This window comes from Hippopotamus amphibius, chromosome 2, assembly GCF_030028045.1.
Source record: "Hippopotamus amphibius kiboko isolate mHipAmp2 chromosome 2, mHipAmp2.hap2, whole genome shotgun sequence".
Lineage (NCBI taxonomy): Eukaryota > Metazoa > Chordata > Mammalia > Artiodactyla > Hippopotamidae > Hippopotamus > Hippopotamus amphibius.
Genome location: NC_080187.1, coordinates 201,124,009 through 201,148,541, shown reverse-complemented (window position 1 = coordinate 201,148,541; position 24,533 = coordinate 201,124,009). Strand labels below are relative to the sequence as shown.

The 24,533-nt window shown below is 40.1% G+C and overlaps 1 protein-coding gene across 3 annotated transcripts in view; it reads right to left on the bottom strand.

Annotated features, from left to right (window-relative positions):
* FAM81A (family with sequence similarity 81 member A) overlaps positions 1-24,533 on the bottom strand; it is a 66,510-nt gene that overhangs the window by 29,467 nt on the left and 12,510 nt on the right. For 2 of the 3 annotated variants that reach the window (XR_009051404.1, XM_057722589.1), the window contains exons 2-3: positions 18,132-18,199; positions 16,882-17,155 (exon numbers count right to left, since the gene is read on the bottom strand). Coding sequence is in view for 2 of the 3 variants with exons in the window: in XM_057722589.1 (XP_057578572.1) it covers positions 16,882-17,155; positions 18,132-18,178 (321 nt within the window). In the remaining variant the exon portion in view is untranslated. Of the gene's footprint in view, positions 1-16,881; positions 17,156-18,102; positions 18,200-24,533 lie in introns of all 3 variants that reach the window. The other variant, XM_057722590.1, reaches the window with a different exon arrangement.

The following is a 24,533-nucleotide window of genomic DNA, read 5'->3' as shown; positions in this document are numbered from 1 at the left end:
AACAAGGGGGTAAGAGGGGCATCAGACAAATAGGTTCAAATTCCTGTTCCTCCAGCTGTGTGATCCTGGGCAAGTGTCTAAAGTTCTCTGAGCTTCCTTTCCCTCATCTGTTGAAAGTAATGGTGACTATTTAAGGCCACTTTACGGGAACATGACATAAGATAACGCATACAAATCACTTAGCATAATACCTGGTACACAGTAAATACAGCACATGTTCATAATTCTTTCCAGTACCTATTGGATAATATTTATACTGGATTGGTAGGATGTAACTTAGAGGAAAGACATTAAATGAAAGCAGAACTGCTGGAAGATCGAGTTGACCCAACACAAAAGTACGACCTCACAGAGCATTCATCCTGGGAAATCTGCAAAGGAATCATGGAGATGAAGAGGACATCCCTGGTGTTTATCAAACATGTCCTGGGAGGAGCCCGAGGCTGCGCTACAAGCTGACATGCACAAATCCACACAGCACCCTGTGCGGGAGGTACTCTCAGGATCCCTGTGTTATAGACCAGGAAGTGAGGCACCAACAGCGGATGCCCAGTGTCACCTGGGGAGCAAGCGGCTAGCTGGGACTGACCCATACTCACAACGAAGCTGTGATGCTGCCCACCAAACCAGCAAAGAATCTGAGACTGAAGCACTAAGGACAGACAAACGGACAGACAGACAGACTGGAAAACCTGAGTCCTAGGTAGCAGGAGACAACTCAAAAGCAAAAGTTTGCATCAGATGTTTCTTTGAACATGTCCTTATCCTTTTGTTCATCCCTTCTTTTCCTCCTCCCTCCTCTTCTCCCTGTATTCTGTCCTCTACACTTCCCCCACCCCACTACCACTCTCTCTCCTTTTCAAAGAGAAAGTTTTTGATTTCTTGTATCATTTCCCTTTCAGCCATTTTTAAAAAAAAAAATTTCCGATTTGCCTGATGTCAGCTTAAGTACTTATCAATTCTCTCCAGCTTTCTTTAGGTTTTGTTCTTTTTTTTTTTTGTAATTTTAAAAGATGAACAATAAGTTCTTTTATTTTAACTATCATTTCCTTAATAATGAAGATGTTTCCCTTTTAGTACAGTATTTTCTGTATCCATAGGTCGAGTGTGAAGTGTTTTCTTTTTTATTGTTTTAATTTCAGTTTTGAATTCCTCTTTGGTCTAAGGATATCTAGGTATCTAAAGATTACTTAGAATTGCATTTATGCATTTTCAGGGAGTTTTTCCATCATTTTTACTATTTATTTCTAATTGTATTGGCTTCTGATCAAAAATATGATCTGCTATACTTAATTTTTTGAATGTATTAAGGTTTGTCTTGTCACGCACAACTGACTTTTCACAAGTTTCATGCAAAAAACTATTCAAGGAACAAAAGGTTCAATATTGCATATTAGATTGAGTTTGCTGATTCTATTAGTCATTTTCTCTAGATCTTATTTATTTTTGTCTACTGGATCACTCCAACTATGAAAGAGGTATTATGAATTCTCCCACTGTAAAATACTTTCATCAATTTTCCTTACATATTTAATGCTGTTTACTTTATATATTTAGCTGCCATTTTATTTGGCACATGGATTTATGATCAAAGTGGCCAAGGCCATTATATATAATAAATAAACCTTCTTTATCTGATTTAGTGCTTGTAGTATTGTTTCACCTTACCTACTATTAACATTGTTACTATATTTCATAAATAATAAAGCAAACATTTGCTTGGTCTAACTGTACACCAGACACTGTTCTAAGTGCTTTAGGTATGTTAATTCGTTTAATCCTCACAACACCCTATGAAGGAGGTACTGTTATTATCCCCATTTCACAGGTGGTGATATCTCTAAGTGGTCAAGTAACTTGTCCAAAGCCACAGTCAGTATATGAGAGAGCTGGGATTTGCACCAGGATTTGCTCCACAGGCTGTGCTCTCAATCATGACATTATGCTGCTTTCTGTTTTCATTTGTCCTTCCATCTCACTTTCTTTTTTTAATTTTCTTGACGTATAGTTGATTTACAATGTTGTGTTAATTTCTTCTGTACAGCAAAGTGACTCAGTGATACATACATACATGTATATACATATACATATGTACATTCTTTTTTTTTCATATTCTTTTCCATTATGGTTTGTCACAGGATAGTGAATATACTTCCCTGTGCTATGCAATAGGACCTTGTTGTTACATCTCACTTTAGATTTACAATTTACGTTGCTTATTGTTATTGTTTCCTTTCTTCTTTCCCCTATTCTGACTGGTTTAATCAGGTTACCATTCACTACCTTTTCTCCCCTTGTTACCTGGGCAATGTCCGTGACCACTGCTAGTCCATGAATGGCTGCCTCCCATCTCCCAACATTTATAACCATGTACGCACCTACACCAGGCTCCATCCCCGCACTGCTCCCCTCTCTTCCACACAAGACGCTCATTTAGCACATTCACACCCACCCTCCTTCACCCTTCAACCCTGGATGACTGATGTGGAAGGGTTTTCAGCTTTCTCCTCCTCTTGCTCTTCCCCACACCAGCTAGGCTTTGCTAAAATAACTCAGTACTTCTGGTTGGGATACAATTAGAATTTTGCTTATAGAATGGCCCTTCTTTCTCAATTATCTTTTTTTCTTCTTCTTCTTTTAAGCACTTTCTGTGACCCAGTCCCAGGCATTTATCAATATCCATTTACATGAAATGATAGGTCTTTTTCTAAAGATCACCAATTACCTCTGTGCTTCTCCTTTTCATTTCCCCCATCTTATGGTCTCTGCACAGTCACTGTGTTTTGGTTAGAGTCCTTCCTCTAGCATTTTCCTCAGAACAAGCACTTAGATGAAAGCCTCTCCGGATTCCTGCCATGTCTATTATCTTCCTCCCTCACCCTGAAGGGTGGGTCATAAACTCAAAGGGTATGAAATTCTTTTTTTTTTTAATCATGTATTTTTTTTTAAGATTTATTTTAATATTTATTTATTTATTTATGGCTGTGTTGGGTTTTCATTGCTGTGCACAGGCTTTCTCTAGCTGTGGCGCGCAGGGGCTACGCTTTGTTGCCATGCAAGGGTTTCCTCATTGTGATAGCTTCTCTTCTTGCAAAGTATGGGCTATAGGCGTGCGGGCTTCAGTAGTTGCGGCACATGGGCTCAATAGTTGCGGCTCACAAGCTCTAGAGCGCAGGCTCAGTAGTTGTGGCACATGGGCTTAGTTGCTCCACGGCATGTGGGATCTTCCTGGAGCAGGGCTTGAACCCGTGTCCCCAGCATTGGCAGGCAGATTCTTAACCACTGCACCACCAGGGAAGTCCCGAAAGGGTATGAAATTCTTGACCTAAAGGCCTTTTCTCCCAGTGAACTCTGAAGCTGACAGGAAGTCTGATGCTTTTTTTTAAATTCAATTCAACCTGGAACTCACTGAACACTTCAATCTGTAGTCTCAGATTTATCCACAACTCAGGTAAGCTTTCTTCTTCTATGTAATTATTGTTTTCTCTCCCTCTGTTTCTTTGTCTCCCTCTGGAGTTCTATTATTCACATGCTGGGTCCTGGATCTTTTATCTTTTCCCCCATGGTTCCTCTCTCTTTGTACCTGGCATTGATGTTTCAGCACTTCATCTACTTTGTCTTGCAGGCAACTAATTCAATGCATAAAAGTAATCATCCTTGCCGCTAGTTCACCTACTGACTTTTACAAATTTAAGTTCAAGGAAGAAATGTTATGTTGTACCTGGATCTCCTTAAGTGCTCTGTCTCATTACTTAGTTGGAATTGTTATAACAAAATACCACAGACTGAATGACTTAAAACAATAAACATTTATTTTTTTGCAGTTCTGTAGGCTAGGAAGTCTGAGATCCAGGTGCCAACATGGTCATGTTCTATGAGGGCTGTCTTCCTGGCTTGCAGGCAGCTGCCTTCTCACCATGTCCTCACATGCCAGAAAAAGGAAGCTCTGGTCTCTCTTCCTCTTCTTATAAGAGCACTAATCCCATCATAAGGGCCCCACCCTCATGACCTCATCCTAAACCTAAGTACTGCCCAAAGGCCCCGCCTCTAAATAACATCACATTGGGGGTCAGGACTTCAAACATACGAATTTGCGGGGGGGGGGGGGGGGCCACAAACATTCAGTCCATAACATACCCTAATTATTTTTCACTCAAGGCCCACCTGTTTCCTGTTTCATTTGGGTCTGTTCTAAGGGCTGTGCTTATCCTTCCTCCCTCTGGCCACTGGGCCCCTGTAGGTGTGACATTTCTTTTTGTTCTCTGCTCACTGGAGTGAGATTAAGTCGACCGTCCTAGGTGTAACAGAAGAAGCTTACGAGTGGGAGGTGCAGCCAGTGAGAGCACAAAGCTAGTGCCCAGGTGAGGTGCCAGAAGGAAGCCTCTCTCTGTCCTTCTCTCCATAGCCCTCCCAGCCTGGAGGCAGGAGGGACACAGCCCGTCTCTACAGCCCCTCCTTGCCTGCTTCCACCTGTGTGAGAGCAGGAAACCAGCTCCCTTCTATCAACTGTTTGTTTCCATTTAATTTTATTTATTTATTTATTGGCCACATCGTGCAGCATGTGGGATCTTCGTTCCCCAGCCAGGGACTGAACCCGCAGTGGAGGCGTGGAGTCTTAACCACTGGACCGCCAGGGACGTCCACTATCAGCTATTTTTTAAAGTATAACATATATGCAGAAACGTACACTCACATACAGTTTTTTAGGATTTTCAAACTTCCTTGTGAAAAGCAGAAATGAGGAATGTGAGGATTCTGTGTTTTCTTTATGGAAACCTGGCTGGAGTCACTACAGATGGAGTGATGCTGACAGGTGACATAAAAACATTTCACTGAAAGGAGTTGGGAACTGCTAGACCTATCTGTTATTTGCTGTAGTTTCCAGCTTTTTCTGAATGAAGCTACTCAACAGAACAGAAGAAGGCACACCAGCTACAATCACCTGTGAATGATAAAACGTTAGTCATCGGAACACATTCTTGCAAGAAAACTTGAGATCTGACTAATCTGGTTCTGACACTCTCCCACTGATGGGAAGGCGCCAGGGAGCTCTTTCTCTTTTAATAGGAAATAACGCTTATTTGTTATAGTTAATAGAAAGTAATACTTATTTTTTTTTATACATAATGCTTCAAATGGTTTATAATAAGGCTTAAGACCACGGGTTCACAACCATCTCTGGGGTGTGCATGGATCCCCAAGTGGCTTGTTAAACACACAGGTTCCTGGGCTCCACTCCCAGGGAACTAAAGTGCGGGAACGGGCCCAGAAATGCAGATGGTTATGGTCTATAGACCACTCTTGGAGAAACACTGCATTAGACCCCAGAGAAATGACAAAGGCTCCAAACCAATCATTTCATTTGAGTTGTTTCTCAGTCAAAAAAATCACTAAGCAAAGAACAGCAATTCACCAAATGTGCTAAAAATAATCAAGCAACACATATTTTAAAAGGCTCAACCTTTCTACAAGCAAAGAAATGAGAAATAAAATACCATGAGAATGCACCACTGTGCTGCAGCTCAGGAGAGTGGGGGACAGGGAGCATGCATACGGGAACGCTGCGCTTTCTGCTCAATTTGGCTGTGAACCTAAAGCGGCTCTAAAAAACAAAGCCTGCTTACAATTAAAATTTTTAAAATCATAACATTTCCATCTATTAAAGAAGCAAATACTATAAACGTATAATATTAAAATACATATCAAAGATTACAAATGCACAGTTGGCCCTTCACAATATAACTTTTCCAGAGTATGAGCCTTCAAAATATAGTTACAATGGGGGATTCCTAGGTGGCGCAGTGGTTAAGAATCCGCCTGCCAATGCAGAGGTCACGGGTTCGATCCCAGCTCCAGGAAGATCCCACATGCCGTGGAGCAACTAAGCCCGTGTGCCAAAAAATATATATATATATATATATATATAGTTACAATGTTCATAACCTTTGACCCAGTAACTCTAGTTCTTCAAATTCATCTTAAACAAGAAGAAGGACAAAAATGACCAAGTATTTTACAAGGTATCTACGTGGTACATTATTATGCAAACCAGTAAGAGGTTCATGGAGCGCTTTTAAAAACAAGAGAAAATATCTACAATTTTACAGTAAGCAAAATGAAAGGATACAAAATAAACACACAGCATGATTCCAGCTGTATATAAGGTACTAGAATATTAATGTCTTGCTTATCTCTAGGGTTAGAATATGGTTGATTCCTCTTTTTCGTGTTTTCCACAATGGGCTTACATTACTTTTATAACCAGAAGAAAAAAAAAAAGTGTGTGTATATGTGTGTGTTTTAATGCTTAGAAATAAGAAAAGCCCATTTAACTTTCAGAAAATTCTTATGCAGATGAATAAGATACTGTATTAGAAGTGCTTTCTTTGAATAATACAGAAAAGAATTATGTCTGAACTTAACACAATATTCACATGACTGAAAAGTTCTGTGAAAACAGAAGGCATTAGAGATGTTACTATTTAAAGGAATTCTATGATGAAGCCTTAGAAAAACAACCCCTCTGTAAAGCCAGAAACGTTCCCTAATTTGTCATTTTAGGACAATACACCATCACGATGTGTTTACTTTAAAAAGGTTACAACCCTAAGTATATTATCGACTCTCTGTTACTGCCAATTCAATTCAAGAAACTCTTTTCTGCAAGCCCACTAGGTGCTGTGCACCAGGCCTGCCTTCAGGAAGCTCAGTTGTAGCAGGTAAGACGACAGGGTGGGAGGTGCGTGGCCTAAATCCACACAAACAGAGAGAAGAGGCCAGCCACCTTGAAAAAGTGATGTCCCGAGTCTTCTTCTATGTTTTCTAAGACATGGCCTGTTTAAAGACGATCCCTTCCCAGAGGCAGTGGGAAATGGCACCCCAAGGTGATAAGGACCCAGACCCAGAGACCTTACCACCCAGACAGGCTAGGGGCGCCTAGGAATGACCAAGAAGACACAGCTCTCCACACTTCTCTTTCTTCAACTCTTCCCAGATTTGTGAGAATTTGGAAATGAAAGTGTGACTCCAATACCACATGGAGAAGGGTCTCATTACATCAGGGCAGGGCCTTATAAGACAGTATCTCCCTACATGGCTTTTTATTCTTCACTCCAGGACTTAAAACTCCCCAGGATTCCAGCCTCATATACCAATTGTCTTCCAGGCATTTCCATCTGATAGTCAATGGGTCTCTAAAACTTGCCGAGTCCTAAACGGAAGTCTCCAATATGCAAGAAGTCCTATCAGCTCGACCTCCAAGACAGATCCAGAACCTCCAGAGAGATCCACTTCTCCCCATCTCCACTCTGACTCCCTAATCCAAGTTGCTCTGGACGCCCCAGCCCATGTCCCTGCCCCCATTCTTGCTTCCCGACATTCCCTTCTCTGGCAGCCGCCAGAGTGATCTTTTTGAAATACAGATCAGTACGTAAGCAACACGAGGACAAGGGTTTCTAATCTGTTTCATTCACTAGTGTATTCTCAGCATCAAACATATGAATAAATACTCTAAATTCTTTTGCTTAAAATTAAATAATGGCTTCCCATCACCCCCCAACCGCTGCACACCCCCACCGGCCCCGACACTAGTCTCATTGGTCCTCTTTCTTCTCCAACATGCCAAGCTTCTTCTACCTTACAGTCTTGGAACCCGCAGTGCCTTCTCTCTGGAATGTTCTCTGATCTGTGTGTCTCCTTTCCCCTTACTACCACGTTGGCTTGCCTGGCCCTTCTGTCACTGTGGTCTAGTTCACATGTCACCTTACACCCCCATCACCCTACCTAAAACAGCCTCACACTCACTCTCCATCATATCATCTTATCAGAGCCCTGGACTTAGGCTGAAATTACCTTGGCTACTTAGGGTTCACTCCCATAAACCCCACTAGCATGTGCAGCAGGCCAAAAAGCAGGGGACTTTTATGCCTGTGTCACTACTTTGGCCCCAGTGCCTCTAATGAGACCTGGCTCCCAGCAGGTAGCTGAGTAATTTATCAATTCTTTTAGCTCCATGTTCCAGGACTTGATTATCTACACTGAAGGCTCGGAGACTCTATCTAGGTGATGCCTGGAGCTGATCAGGCCCTCAAAGATGGAGTCAGACAAGCTAAAATGTATTAGAGACAAGGGCAGACACCGAAACACCAATTTGTTAATTTACATGGAAAACCTCTATCAAATATTCAGAACCAAACAAATTTTCAAACTGCATTCACTATCTTCTTCCCCTAGAGTCAAGCCACATGACAAGCCAAGTCTAGTGCACAGAGTTTAAAAAAAAGAAAAAATGAATTTGGATACTATGATAGTTAATTATACGTCAACTTAACTGGGATGCCCAGACAGCTGGATAAACATTATTTCTGGGTGTGTCTGTGAGGGTGTTTCCAGAAGAGATTAGCATTTGAATTGGTGAACTTAGTAAAGTAGAAGGCCCTCCCCAACGTGCAGAGGCATCATCCAATCCACTGAGTGTCATAATAGGAAAAAAAAAGAAGAAGGAAGGTGGAATTCACTTTCTGCCTGACTGAGTTGGGACACTGATCTCTTGCCCTCAGCACTCCTGGGTCTCGGGTCTTCAGACCTGGACTGGAATCTAGACTATTGCCCCCCTGGCTCTCAGGCCTTGGAATTACACCCCAGCTTTCCTGTTCTCCAGCTTGCAGATGGCAGATGGTGGAACTCCTCAGTCTCCGTACTCACGTGAGGCAATACCTTATAGTAAATATATCCTATTGGTTCTATTTCTTTGGAGGTCTTGGACCAACACACACGATAATCATCAAAGTCCCTCTGCTAATGTACCTGTTCCAATGGGACAAGATTGTGCAGCTGCAGGCTGAAATCCCCCTCTTAGGTAACTATATGAGGTCCAACAGCCGAGACTCTCTCCTCGTTGACAGTGCTAGGTTCACACTGAACCAAGTTCCTGTCTGTCCGTCCAAGTACATGTTAACATCATGATCCACACCTCTGCTGTGATTTGTTAATAAGGCCCAACACTGCACATAGCACTTCAGTTCAGCAAACTCTGCAATAGCTATTTGCAAATTATGAAGCTAGAAAATTATGTATAATCTAGTCAATGAGATGAGGGTTTGACACATTTTCCCTTTGCCAAGTCAAAGCCAGCAGGACATGATGAAGCCTGAACACACGGAAGCCAAGAAAGGGTCTGCAGGTTCTAATCAGTTGGGTAGCAGACCCCACTGCCTGGTTCTCCAAAGGCCAAAGACACAGTGAAAGCCCCACAAGGAGGTGGGGTCCCAACCACTTCCCTAAGCCATTAACTGACATCATAGGGAAAGCTACCCCCCCAGAAAAGGGCCCTGGACTGCTTACAAGGACTTGGCTCCCGAGGACTGATTTGCACTTAAATCAAAGCTAGCATGGATAATCCAGACATGTGTAATTCACAGGTGACCACATTACCTCTTCTGAATTTATAATGATGACAACCATGTGTGGAAAGTTTCTGAGGAATAAATAATTGATAATATACTCCACACAGCAAGGCAAACTGCCCACTGAGATGATGAGTCGGGATGTATTAAAACAATAGATTCCTTCATTCAACATTTATCAAGGACCTACTAGACACTAGCCCACAGGAGTCATCTGTTTTGCCATTGGAATCTGCTGGTAAAACACAGGCAATAACTACAGGGTTCTCGCAGAACCAGGAACCCTAGAGCTTTTCATTATGAAAGATTTCTTGAGCTCCTACCATGTGACAGACACCGTGTAGGTGATAAAAAGTAGAAAAATGAAGACTCAGTTCTAGTTCTTGAGGATCACATTGGCTAGTGGTATGACAATATATTTTACTTTTCTTCCTGTATATAACTGTGTACAGAGTCACAGGATAATCATGAAGACTTACCGAGACAAATTTACTAAGACTTAATATTAACGTGTCTCAACTTGACTAGCTCAATCAGGAGCCTGGAGTGAGCTGTGCATGTCGAGAATGGTTTCAGTTTTAGTTTTCTAATAACAAAATCACCTGCAGGGACAGAGTTTTACAAAACAATTATCCAGTAAAATTTTACTGAGTGAACTAAAAAACCAGTGAAAACCAGAAATGAAAATAACCTAAAAACCAGGCAATTTACAGAAGAAATTCATTAAGAATCTACAGACAAGGGGCTTCCTAGGTGGCACAGCGGTTAAGAATCCGCCTGCCAATGCAGGGGACACGGGTTCGATCCCTGCCCCAGGAAGATCCCACATGCCATGGAGCAACTAAGCCTGTGCGCCACAACAATTGAGCCTGCACTTTAGATCCTGTGAGCCACAACTATTGAGCCCACGTGCTGCAACTACTGAAGCCCATGTGCCTAGAGCCCATGCTCCGCAACAAGAGAAGCCACAGCAATGAGGAGCCCATGCACCACAACAAAGAATAGCCCCCACTCGCTGCAACTAAAAGAAAGCCCACGCACAGCAAAAAAGACCCAACACAGCCAATAAAATACATAAATAAATAAATAAATTTATTAAAAAAAAAAAGAATCTACAGACAAGAAATATACCTTTCATATCATTTAAAGAAATGTACTTTTCATATCATTTAAATATAATTTGAGTATCTTCACATCTCTTTGCTTTAAATATGCATATTGCCTTTGCATAACATCCGCCCTCCTAATTTTATATTGCTTATAAATAAAGACTTCCTTTTAGTACTTTAAAAAGTTTAATCTACACCATGATTTCGTTTTAACAGAGTCTGGCTACAATGAGGCAATTCTGATGTCTCATTAAGCATCCTAATTTTGGTTATGTTTGGGTAAACATGCTTAGGCTCACAATCTACATAAAACTATTCAATCAGTGTTTCATATAAAAGTCTATTCAATTTCTTTCCAAACTTTCTTCTGTTACTTTATAATGATATATGGTTATTACCAGTTACCAAAAAAGTAAATGCTCATATATGCAAAGTAAATTTTTTTCCAGAATTAGATTTTACTCAGACTTCCCTCTCTAGAATGGAAATCATCTATTCATTTGCAAACTGCAGACTCTAAAAATATATGTAAATGGAAAAGTGCTGTCTGGTTAAGGGAAGAATAATCATTACATAAAATGTGTTTCAGATGGAAAAACAGCAGAACTGAAATTAGTTTAAAACTCACTGCATTGTAAATTATTTAAAAATCATCATAAATACACATTAAAGAAAAATCGTGTTAAAAACACATCTTAAAGAAAAATAATTAGCAAAAGCCTAAATGATTGATGGCTTTGGATTCCTAGATATGTTTGGTATTAACTCTAATTATCTAAGCAGTTCAATGAAGTCACACCAAAGGCATGAGGGGGCAGGAGAGGACTCAGTGAGAACCAGAACTTTAATTACCTAGTTTCATGAAGAAATTCTTCCTGAGGGGGAAGAAATACTCAGAAAGCAAAAAATGACTGAATAGCACTGCCTGTCACATTTGAGAGCTGGTTACCTAAGATCAGGGTTCCAGGGGAGCTTCCTAGAGGCAAACTAGAAAAGTGAAAGGAGCTTATCTTTAGAGTTTAATAAGAGTCTGGGTTTAGTAGTACTGCCACTTACTGGCCTTGAGATCTCAGAGAAGTCTCTTCACTTCCCTGGGCCTTGGATGCCTCATCTGAAAAGGACATAGTTTGCACAAATGACCTCAGGGTCTCTTCTAGTTCTTTTGCTACCAGAAGATCTGCAGTGGCCTTCAGTCTGAATTAGGCATTTATTCATTTAATAAGCATTCGTGGCATTTTGTTCCAAACATTGTGCTGGACAATGTGAAGGTGAGTAAGACAAAGTTCATTTCTATTGGAAGGGCTCCCAATCTATCAAGGGATACAGACTTGCAAAGAAACAATGTCAGTCCTATTCAATAAATACTATGGTAACAGCAGCAAGTGCTGGGTGCCCAGGATACATTAAGGGGAAAAGAATTGGGGCCAGGGAAGGAACTGGTAGCGAGGGCTTCCTAGAATGAAGGAACTATTAAACAGCACCAAGGGCTCAGCTGAGGTTGGAAATTCTATATTTTGAACAGTTCTGATGGTTGGATTAGTACACAGCAGCTACCAAAGGGGAAGTTATTCCCCAGATCCCACAGCTGCAGCTAAAGCACTAGCACCGCTTATGTGGACAGAAAAAATTCAGTCCAGGGTTTTCTAAGGGTAGAGTTACACTCTTTGCTTTTACTTGAGGACAGTAATGTGGAGTAGACGGTCTCCAGTCTCTGGTCGGTCCACCACCCACATAAGCAGTGAGAATCCAGCAGAGTACCCACAGGGAAATGCTGGGCGTCGGAAGAAAGGGAGGTCACACTACCTTCCAACATGAAACACAGGGGGATTTGCATTTTTTGGTGACACACTTCTTGCCGCTGGTGGAGGGAACAGGAATCTGAGAATTGTTATTTATCCCCAATCACTTTGATTTTATCTATCGCCCTGTCTCGATTTGAGTGCAGCAGGGCTTATCAGTCCCCTAAAATATCTCTCTTTTCAAAATTGATGTTTAAGTTGGGGTTCTTCAGTTTTTTTGAAGGTGCCAACTTGGGGTTGCCAAGTTATTCAGCCTCTGGAATAAAACTGCTTTAGCCCTCAAATATAAAACTGGAAAGATCATTCTAAATATAGACACCACCTTCCAAAAACAAGTAAATTATTTACAGCAATCTCTTAAGTGTTCTATGCCCCTCAGATACCCATTAGAGTTCTTTGGCTGCTGGCAATCGAACCGGACACCAGCTAACTTAGGTGGAAAATCTGGAACTTATTGGAAGGATACAGGGGAGAAGTGCACACAATCGACAGGGTAGCAGGGGATCCAGACTGAGAAAAAGACACGAAAGGTATTTCCTAGGGTCCAGGCAGCAGGAACCACTGCCCAGCATCCTACAGGCACACCAGCAGGGAAGGTGCTCCTGTGACTGGAACACTCTGCTCAGGTTTCAAGCTCTAGGAAGTGAGAGTCTCAACGCTATGGTCTGTGTTATGGACACCAATCCTCATTAGCCAAAAAGGTGGTAAGACACCCTGATTAATAGCTGTCTAGTCTGCATCCAATGGAAGAAAGGTAAACTCCAAAGGGAAATCAAATTTCTGTGACCCAAGGAAATTGGAAGGGATGCCATCAGTCACTGAAGCAACAAAGATTCATGACATCCCCCTAAAACAAACACACAGCCCTTTTCTTTAAACATCAAAAGAAGTATAGACCAGAAATCTTAGAACCCTGAAGACAAATGTACTTCAATTAGGGTACAACTCTGAGTAAATCTCTGTCCTTAGTAAAGGTATGCAGTAATCTCAAAGGACAGTGAAAGTTGTTAATCATGTGGTACACTAGGACCTCACTTAGGTATAAGCTGCATGAGAATTATCAAAAAAGGAAAGCAACTATGCGAACAGTAGCCATAAAAGAGTTGGAATAGCTATATTAATATCAGACAAAATAGACTTTAAGACAAGAAATATTACTAGAGACAAAGAGAGACATCTTATAATGACAGAAGAATCACTACATCAGGAAAATATACACATTACAAATGTATACGCACATAACAACAAAGCCCCAAAATACATGAAGCAAAACTGGCAGAACTGAAAGGAGCAATAGACAATTCAACAATTAAAAGTTGGACATTTCAATAATCGAAAAAGTCTCAATAAATTTAAAGAGATTAAAAATATACAAAGTATGTTCTCTGTCCACATGAATTAAATTAGAGATCCACAACAGAAATAAATTTGGGGAAGCCTCAAACAACTGGAAATTAAATAACACACCTCTAAGTAACACATGCACCAAAAAAAAACACAACACACACAAGGGAAATCTTATTTTGAACTGAATGAAAATATTTTGAACCGAATGAAAACAAAAACACAACATACCAAAACTCATGGAAGCAGCCAAAGCAGTGCTTAGAGGACACATTATGGCTTTAAACACCATTATCAGAAGAGAAGAAAGATCTCAAACCAATTCCTTAAGTTTCCACCTTAAGAAACTAGAAAAGAGAAACAAACTAAACTAAAGCAAGCAGAGAAAAAGGAAACAATATAGAGTTGAAAGCAATGAAATAGAAAAAAAAAAGCAAATAGGAAAAAATAATAAAACCAGGAATTGATTCTTTGAAACAACTGAAGACTCAATATTAAGATAGCAATTCTCCCCAAATTGATATATACATTCAAAGCAGTCTCTGTCAAAATCTCAGCAGGCTTTTTATAGAAACTGACAAGCTAATCCTAAAATCTATATGAAAATGCAAAGGACCTAGAATAGCTGAAACAATTTTGAAAAGAAGAGCAAAGTTAGAGGATTTATACTACATGATTTCAAAATGTACTCTAAGGCTAGAAATTAAGGCAATGTGCTATTGGCATAGGAAAGCCATACAGATCAATGGAATTTAGAAATTAACCCTTAAATTTTATGATTCATTCATTTTTGACAAACGGACAAATGGGAAAATGATAGATTTTTCCTTGGATATACATACAAAAAAAATTTAACTTAGATCTTTAGCCTTACTTCATACATGAAAACTATATGAATATTAACTCAAAATGGATCACAGACCTAAAGGTAAAAACTAAAATTAACTTTTGAAGAAAACAGAGCAGAAAAGCTTTGTGACCTTGGGTTAAGAAAACAGTTCTTAAGACACAACACCAAAAATATAAACCATAAAAAAAAAAACCTGATAAGTTGGACTTCATTAAAATTTGTAAAATCTGTGCTTCAAAAGACACCATTGGGAGAATGAAAATATAAGCCACAGAATGGGAGAAAATACTTTGCAAATCACTTATCTGATTAGGGACCTGTATCTACACTATATAAAGAAATTTTACAACTCAATAATAAGACAAATAACCTAATTTAAAAATGAGTTCTGACACCTGCTACAACATGGATAAATCTTGTTGCTAAGTGAAATGACCCAGACACAAAAGGTCAAATACTGTATGATTCCACTTATGTCATATGCCTAGAACCAGGAAATGCATAGAGACAGAGTATATAACAGAGGTTACCCAGGGCTGAGGTGAGAGTAGAATGGAGAGTTATTGTTTAGTGGGAACAGAGTTTCTGTTTAGGATAATCAAAAAGCTTTGGAAATCGATAGTGGTGATGGTTACACACAACACTGTGAATATAATTAATGTTAATGAACTGCACACTTTAAAATGGTTAAAATGATAAATATCTTACCACAATGAAAAAAAAAATTTTTTTAAATGGGAGAAGACTTGATCAGACAATTCACCAAAGAAGACACACAAATAACTAATCAGAGGACATAAAAAAAATGTTCAACGTCATTAGTCATTAGGGAAATGCAAATTAATAGTGCAATGAAATACCACTACACACCCATTATAATGACTACAATCAAAAAGACAAATAATAGCAAGTGTTGGTGAGGATGTGGAGAAACTGGAACCCTCACACATTGCTGGTGGGATTGTAAAATGGAATAGCTATTTTGGAAAATTGTTTGGCTATGTTTTAAAAAGTTAAACATAAGCTTACTGCACGACTCAGCAATTCCATGCCTGGTTATTTACCCAAAAGAAATGAAAATGTATCTCCACACAAAGACGTGTACATGTGTTCACAGCAGCTTTCACGTGTTCACAGCAGCTTTACTCACAATAGCTAAAAACTGGAAACAATCCAAATGTCCATCAACTAATGAATGGATAAACAGACTGCTATACATCCATACAATAGGATACTACACAGACATAAACAGAAATGAAATCGTGATACATGCTAGAACATGGCTGAACCTCAAAAACACTATGCCAAGAAGCCGTACGCAGAAGACTTCATATTAAAAGATTCCATTTATATAAAATGTTCAGAAAGGACAAATTATTTATAGAGACAGAAAACAGATTAGTGGTTGCCTGGGTCTGGGGTGGAAGGAGGGATTACCTGCAAACAGGCTTATATAAATTTGGGGAGTGATTGAAATGTTCTACAACTGAATTTTGTTGATGGTTGCACAATTCTATTAGTTTGCTACAAATCACTGAATTGTACACTTACAATGGGTGGCTTTTAAGTTATACTTAAAATAAAGCTGTTAAAATAAATAAATACAAATCTGACACTGAAAAAAAGTCTTGATTTCAGAAAGCATAATTAAAATACAATCTCCATGACATGAGACAGTTTCCTTAATCTAGCCATGTATCTTTCATGCGTATATTTTCAAACTACACTTGTAGGATACAGACCTTGTTCACTGATGTCAGCCCAGGCCCTAAATGATCTTAAGCTTTCTGAATTAAATTCTGTGGTCCCTGTGATTGCCCAATAAATATCAGTAAATTTACAAACTCTAAAAACAGACAATATTGGCCTTTTATTGGGCTCATTTGAGAGAAAAATAAAGCAATAAAAGGGAGTCTGAGAAGCAATTCACATCCTTAGATTGTCTGAGTAATAAACTGTGTTATATACAATGATTATGACCTAGAAACATTTAATCTGAAGCAGCAAAGGCTGACCTAGTAATTGACTTAATAGCTGTCTTCAAGGACATGAAGGGTTTTACAGGAAAACAATCTGACTAGTTCTCCTCTCTTTCCATTAAGAGCCAAACAAAACAAAGTGATTCAGCAATCAGCAAGGTACGCTGAGATTAAACAAATAACACCGACAGTAACTGCTATTAAATACTGAAATACATTTAACTAGGATATATCTGTTCAAGCTGTTTCCTTGGCAATCATTAAGACTAGACAAGACAGACAGCTTTGGTCTGAACACGGTACCCCCTGGGAGGGGCATGACAGACGAGCTGACCTCCTGACGTGGAACAAGTCTGTGGAAAGGAATGCAGCCCACCTGACTTCCACACGCCTTACCTCGATATCCCGATTCAGCTGCTTCACTATTGCAGTTATGTTTCTGATGTGCTCCTCCAAGAAAAGCCTGGCCAAGCGGTCACCTCCCCCTTTGTTTTGCATTTTCTGCAAGCTGTTGACGATGTCGTCTTTGATCCGGAAGGCGTGCTCCACGAGGGCGGCCGTGGTTTTCTCGTGGCAGAGGATCCTGTCTTCCAGTTGCTCCACCAGGCTTACGGAGGAGTAGGGCGCCATGGTCAGGGTCTGGCTGTGTCGGGGCATCGTTCTAACTCGCCTACGGAAGGGAGCCCCACGTTACTAGGGTTGTCAATCAGGCAAAAGTCATTTTTAAAGCCAGATTCAAGACTTCCTAGAAAAGGAGAGGCAAATTATCTATCCCTACAAGTTAAATGGGATTTGAGGCAGGGTTTCTACCCCTCAAAGAGTTTTCTTGGGGAACCAGGTGGCATCTTTAAACAACAGTCCCCAGAGAGTTAAGTGTGCTGGAAGCAGGCTCCAGGACCTCCCAAAGCAAGAGGCTGGAGGATCAGAGCTTATTAACAAAATTGCCTGACCTGCCCTCTCCTCCTTCCCTCTAAAGCAGTGGCTACAAACTCAGATGCCGGGTCCGGCAGGGGACCTAAAAGTGAAGCACACCATGGAGGATACACCAGGGAGTGGTGGGGACTTTGGAAAACTGGACAGGGCATTCCTCAACTAAAGGAGGCCACAGTTCTGCTCCACCCACGAGTGACCATCTGAGAATGCAGATCTACTTTTCCAGATCATCTCACATTTCAAGAAGAGCCAGGAAATGTAGGCTTGTATGCAAAGTCATCTGATCTTTTTAAAATGTTAATAACTCTAGTCAAAAAGTATTTAAGATGATCCAGGACAAACAATGTACTTATATGAGCTAATTTTTGCCTGTGGACACTCAATTAGCAACTTCGGATTTAAAAGGGTTAGCAGGGATATCAACCCCCAAGTCTCCAGAGGTACATTTTACTGGTGACCAGAAGTACAAGCATACTGAAGGGCTACTGTGAAACATCCACCTGTCAGAGTCACTGAATGGTCCACAGTGCCCTACAAATCAGAAGCTGGAGAGGGGACACAACAGACTACTCTTGCACTTGGAAAAAGTCATTCATGGGCAATGTAACAGCCACAAGGCTTCTTTTCTAATGACCGTCACACCCACTAGCGCCCTCATGGAATTGGTGGAAAGAAAAAGTATACCTTAGATGCATATTTTCCATATATTATACCTTTCCTCGGTGACAAGAGAAGGAAATACAGCGCTCCGTTGGGCCATTTTCTTTTTAATGATTCACATCTGTTGAAAAAAATAAGCATTAAATTATTTAACAGTTTATAGCTAGAACTTAAACGACCTCTAAAGCTTCTTATTAAATTACTAAGGGGGTCAAAATTTATGCTGACATGACGATCAACTGTATTATTAAATACCTTCTATCTCTGATATCAACAGACGATGTCTCCAAACAAGAAGAAAAGAATCAAGTATCAACATGCTTCTAAACTTAACACCACTAAGCCCTGCTAGACAGATCAACAAGGACTGTCAAATGGAGTCCCCTGAAGTCTCCTCACCCCCTATCTGCATCTCAGGCTTGAGAAACCACTTCTATAGAAACAGGATAGTTTCTTCAACAGGCTTATTAGTCTACCTTGTACTTCTCCATAGGAATGTACAGGAAATTACCTTAGGAAATTTGATCTCAGCAAATTTCATAAATTCCATAGCAAACTAAGAACATTATTTTAAAATTAATCTTAATAGAACAATGCATGATCAGTGGGATCTCATTTGGGGGAACTTATCTATTCACTAAGAGAATGATAATGATAGTCTTCATTAAAATTTTAAAACTGTATCATAAGATATAATCATTCACATTACATCAGGCATACATAAGGAACATTTGGTCACCACAATGGATTAGAAATCTGAACAAAATTGGAAGGTTTTAAAAATATTTCATTACTTAAGTTTCTCAATACTGCTGTTAATTGCCTTAAAACAATGAATGCCTAGTAACTGTGATGTGATTCAGTAATTAGTTCACATTTAGACGCTGGATTCAGAAAGCATTTCTGATTGAAACCATTGTTTTGGCATCATCTATCCAGTATGTTATTTTTAGAGTTTCAAAATGTGAACATTTCACTTTCCTAGACAAAGAACTCTGAATTTAAACAAATTACACTTAAGAAAAAAAGCGATTCGTGCCAAACAAGCTATGATGCCAAAGGAATTCTTCAGTATTAAAGATAAGAATTTTTGCCATTTATTGTTTTTTAATTTATTATTTTTTGGGGGGTACACCAAGTTCAATCATCTGTTTTTATACACTTATAATTTTTGCCATTTAAACTACAAAAATCAGGCCAGTGTGAAAGATGTTAATATTTAGAATCACAGAACCTTTACAATTTTAAAGTTGTAAAATACCTTAGTTGAGATATTAATCTATAGAATAACCCAACCTAAGAGACATTTGCCATCTATTATGTAGCCAACTAACCTAAACAGGGCTTCACAGCCTACAGAGAAAGGTAGAAATCCAAACGAGCTATGAAACAATGCAGTAAGTGGTCAACTAATCATATGAATAAAAATGCATGGGCAGAAAACACTAACTCAAAAGTTATATTCACCCTCATGTTCACTGCAGCAGTATTTAAAATAGCCAAGATATGGATACTACCTAAGTGTGATGAATAGATAAAGAAAATGTGAGATACACGCACACAGACACACACAGACACACACACACAGGAATACTATTCAGCCAGGAAAAAAAAAGAATAAAATCTTGCCATTTGCAACAACATGGATGGACCTTGAGGGCATTGTGCTAAGAAATGTCAGATGGTGAAAGACAAATACTGTATGATCTTACTTTAAATCTTTTTTTTTTTCAAATAACTTTTCTTTATTCAACTCTTTTTTTTTAAGCTCTTCATTGGAATATAATTGCTTTATACTGTTGTGCCAGTTTTTGAGGTGCACCGAACTGAAATCAGCTGCATTTATACATATATTCCCATATGCCTTCTCTCCCACAACTCCCTCCCACCCTCCCTATCCTGGCCCTCTAAGTCATCACCTATCATTGAGTTGATCTCCCTATGTTATGCAGCAACTTCCCACTAGCTATCTATTTTACACTTGGTAGTATATATATATGTCAATGCTGCTCTCTCACTTCATCCCAGCTTCCCCTTTGCCCCCCTCTTCACCCCATATCCTCAAGTCCATTCTCTAAAACCAAAACAAACACACAAAAACCCCACCAAACTTCTAGATACAGAAAACGGAATGATGGTTGCCAGAGCCAGGCACTGGGGAGTAGGCAAAATGGGTGCAGGGGTTCAAAAGGCACCAACTTCCAGCTGTAAAATAAATCAGTCACAGGAATGTAATGTCAACACGGTGACTGTTCCTAATAATACGGTACTGCATATCTGAAAGATCCTAAGAAAGTAAATCTTAAAAGTTCTCAATACATACAACAAAAAAACTTGTAACTATGTGTGCTGACAGATGTCAACTAACTCATTATGGTGATCATTTTGCAATACATACAAATATCAAATCAGTATGTTGTACACCTGAAATTAATATAATGTTCTATGTCAGTAATATCTCAATTAAAAAAAAAGTTTTTTAACATTAAAAAAAAAAAAAAAAACACATGTGGAGGAAAAAAGGAGAGGGTTTTGTTTTTTTCCTGGGTAGCAACTCAGTCACGGAAGAACTGATGAGAATGAGTAGGATTTAGAGAGCAGAGAGGTTGTGCCGTACTCTCTCCCCTCCACACTCCAGCATTACCTCTACTTCCTTTAGTTGCAACACGCCCTGACCTAACTCATTCTTCAGCCTCATCCTTGGCCATTCTGTACCATAATCACTAGTCAACGCTAACCCTCCCCACGGCCACCCCACCCACCACTGTCCTTTAGCACAGGGGCCCCCGACCCCCAGGATCTAATGCCTGATGATCTGAGGTGGAGCTGATGTAGTAATAATAGAAATAAAGTTCATAATAAATGTAATGCTCTTGAATCATCCCGGAACCCCCCCTCCCCGCCCCCCAACCCTGTGCGGTCCTTGAAAAAATTGTCTTCCATGAAAACGGTCCCTGGTGCCCAAAAGCTTGCAGACTGCTGCTTTATTGTCAGGCACGTGGCTGCCATCATACCTCCGCCCGTGTGCTCTATTGGAAATGCCCTTCCCATTCCTGCCTGCCTAAAGACCCGGATTCAGCCTGTAAAGCCCCACCAGCCCTTGGGTTCAATAAAATGGCTCTCTCGTGTGTATTCTTCAGCTCTTTATTCTACATGTTCTATACGACTTATTGTGTTCTATTATTTTTAGCTGTTTAATAGTCTGTCTCCTCTACTAACTTATATGCTCCTTAAGGGCATGTTTCAAATCTTAACAGACACAGAGCTGACCTACAAGAATCCACACAATGACAGCATGACTGATGTTCCAGTGTCAGAAACTGCAGCAATAAAGGCATTAGAGAATATGGTTTAGTCAAAAGTATAGTTCTCTACTGAGACTGGATCCCAAACATTAGCCACTCAATATAATACCTGTGAATGAATGGAGACCTTTGCAGTGCCCTTTTCTGAAGGTCATTTCACCCACCTGGAATTATCCTGCCTGAGCTACAGAAGCCAGCTACATCCCCTTTCTGAAAAAGAGGTCTACCCACCACTCACTGTCTGAGATTGCTTTTTAAGAACACACCTCCCTGTAACAAACCAAGCACCGTGCACTCTCTATGACAGAAGATGTCACATGGTGCGAGTCCACAACACACACTGAGGTCTGTTCAGAATTGGTGCCCTTTTCATGAGTGTGGTGGGCATGTATTTATTTATCTGTTAGGTCTCTTGGTTGGTTAGTATCATGATTCTTTGCCAGAACAACAGGATCTATAATGCAAATAAGAATTCAAAATAAACAAGTCACTGGATTAAGTGACTTCTCAAAGATTGTTTCCAGATCTTCCCATTGTTAATTCTGGCTCACCTGCCTGAGGTCATCACATTTGTAAATCCTGCACATTTATAAATCTCATCTCTAGCACCACAAGTGGATCTGCAACATTATCAGGCAGGTCTGGGTTGTATACTGTTTTCATCATGCCATGTTGCACTGTGATAATATCAACCTCCAGCTTAGGAGTTTAAAAACTTGGGGAAATCAGGGGAAGTGACAGGTAGGTAAAGCAAGGAGAGAGGAAATGAAAGAAATAAGAAAAAGTAAAATTGCAATGCCCCAAATATGCAATCTACCAATAGAATTTGGAGGTTCACAGAAGAGTAAAGGGAAATGGGATTATCTAAACCAAGACACATGTGTGATTATGAGAATTCTGAGATATTCTCAGATACATATATATTTTTTAATGACAAAAGGAGACACTAATGTCAAGCAATTGTTCTATTTTTATAAGATGACACTGGGTAGAAATACCTACAGTATCATTTTAATGTAAAATGACACATAAACTTAACAAACTAAAATGATAATTTTTACAGAAAAATTAAAATTTAGTTTTTCAGCTTACTACTAAAATACAGCACTGATATGTCTGCTGAGTATCAGAATCAAACAAAAAATAGGCAAAGTACTTATGAATAAAGTGGTTGTAATTTGGTGGTGGAAAAAAAAAAGCTGGTTTCCTTATAGTTAAAAATAGAGTGCAAGAGAGGGCAGAGAATGATGGAAGGTGTGTCTAGGAAGACAGGTGGGAGTGTTCTCTAACTGATCTCGGAGGCCAGGCCCAGGCTTAGACTCTGTCCTGGGGCAGCAAGGACGGATCAGGGATGGGAGACTCAAGGACAGTGAATGGCCAGTTCCAAGAGCATCTCAGAATAGGCAAGAGGTCGCAGTGGTAGATGCTGGACTAGAATCCAGCCTTAGGATGAACAGGATGGGGCCCAGGAGGGAGGAGGGGCTGAGGGTTCTCCCAGAGCCTCTTTACTCCTTTCTCCCCATCGCTATTCTCACTGCCTCCTCTCACCTGATTTTCTTTCTCTTTTCCTCCCACTCATCCCTCTCCATTCATCTTCCTTTGCTCCTTCCCTCTTCGTAACTTCCCTTTTCCACGGTCCATTTTCCTTCCCTCCACTGTCCCTCCTTTCCCTCCTCTGCTCTCTCCCTTTCTACAGATACAGTCCAACATACTTTTCCATCATGGAAGACATGGGTGGTAGGGTCAGGAAGGTCCTTATTTGAAGCCTGGCTTCCCTGAGAACTGTATGATCCTGGTGGGCTTGTCGGGCTGGGGACCACAGAACTAACAGCTGCTCTCTCTTTGGCAAGTTGACCCCATGTCAGGCACTTGTGCGGCATGTTTATGCGCATTAATGGAATTCATCTTCACCATTGTTCGTGAAGGGACTGATCTTACCACCTCCATGGAACCAGAGGAAACTGAGACCTAGGTCACAGGAAGGAAGAGAGCAGGGATCTGAGCCTAGGGCCCCGGGTTCTGCATCAGCAGGCATCAAGGCATCACCCACAGGGAGGTGGTGGGGTGTCCAGAACAGAGTCTGGCCTCAGGGCACTGGATATGCTTCCTAAAAGGGCTGCTCCTTTCTCTTCCCTGGTTAATGTCCCTTCATCACATCTGACAGAAATATATCTATTTTTTAAAATAAAACTTTATATAAAAGGTTCAGCACACAGTATTCATTTGTTTAAAACCCTAATATATTGTTTATTGTGGTGGGTTAGGGGGGACATCGTTAGGTACGCGCTATCACCCTTGCACTTGGCCGAAGCTGTTCCTCCGGCACTGATGTGTGCTGAGGTTACAGCTGGACGGAAGCCATGCTGCTGTCACTTGTGTTTTTGAAACCAGAGCACATACATGAAAAAAACAATCTGTGGAAATTCCTTGGCTGTCCAGTGGTTAGGACTCTGTGCTCTCCCTGCCGAGGGCCCAGGTTCGATCCCTCGCCAGGGAACGAAGATTTTACAAGCCACGCCACACAGCCAAAAAAAAACAAAAAACAACTTTGCAATACACATACTTTTTACGAAGAAATTTGGAACATTTTAAAAGACACCTTTCCTTAAACTGAAAAATGCTTTTTGTGATTATTAAAGTAATATAATTTTAAAATTTAGGCTGTACATAAAGGCACGAAGAATAAATTGAAAATCATCACTCAGAAAGTGCTGATGTTTACATAAATTTACGTTTTTTTAAGATCTCTCTTCAGGATACATATAATTTTTCTTTTTGAAAAAAAAATGAAATCCTACTCTATATTACGTGTACCCTGCATTTTCTAAACAACGCTATATCCTGAACATTTCAGTCAATACATAAAGATGCATATCACAGTTTTAATGCCTGCATGATATTCTATTAAATGGACATATCGTAATTGGTAGGCAGCCCCTGACTGATGGATATTTACACTGAAATACTATTTATAATCAAGGTTTAGTTCAACTTTTTGGTCTCTTATTTTCCCTTTGTTCTACGAAATGACACAGGTAGTATAAAAAATCAGTGGAGGGACTTCCCTCGTGGTGCAGTGGTTAAAAATCCACCTCTCAATGCAGGAGACACGGGTTCGAGCCCCAGTCCAGGAAAATCCCACATGTCGTG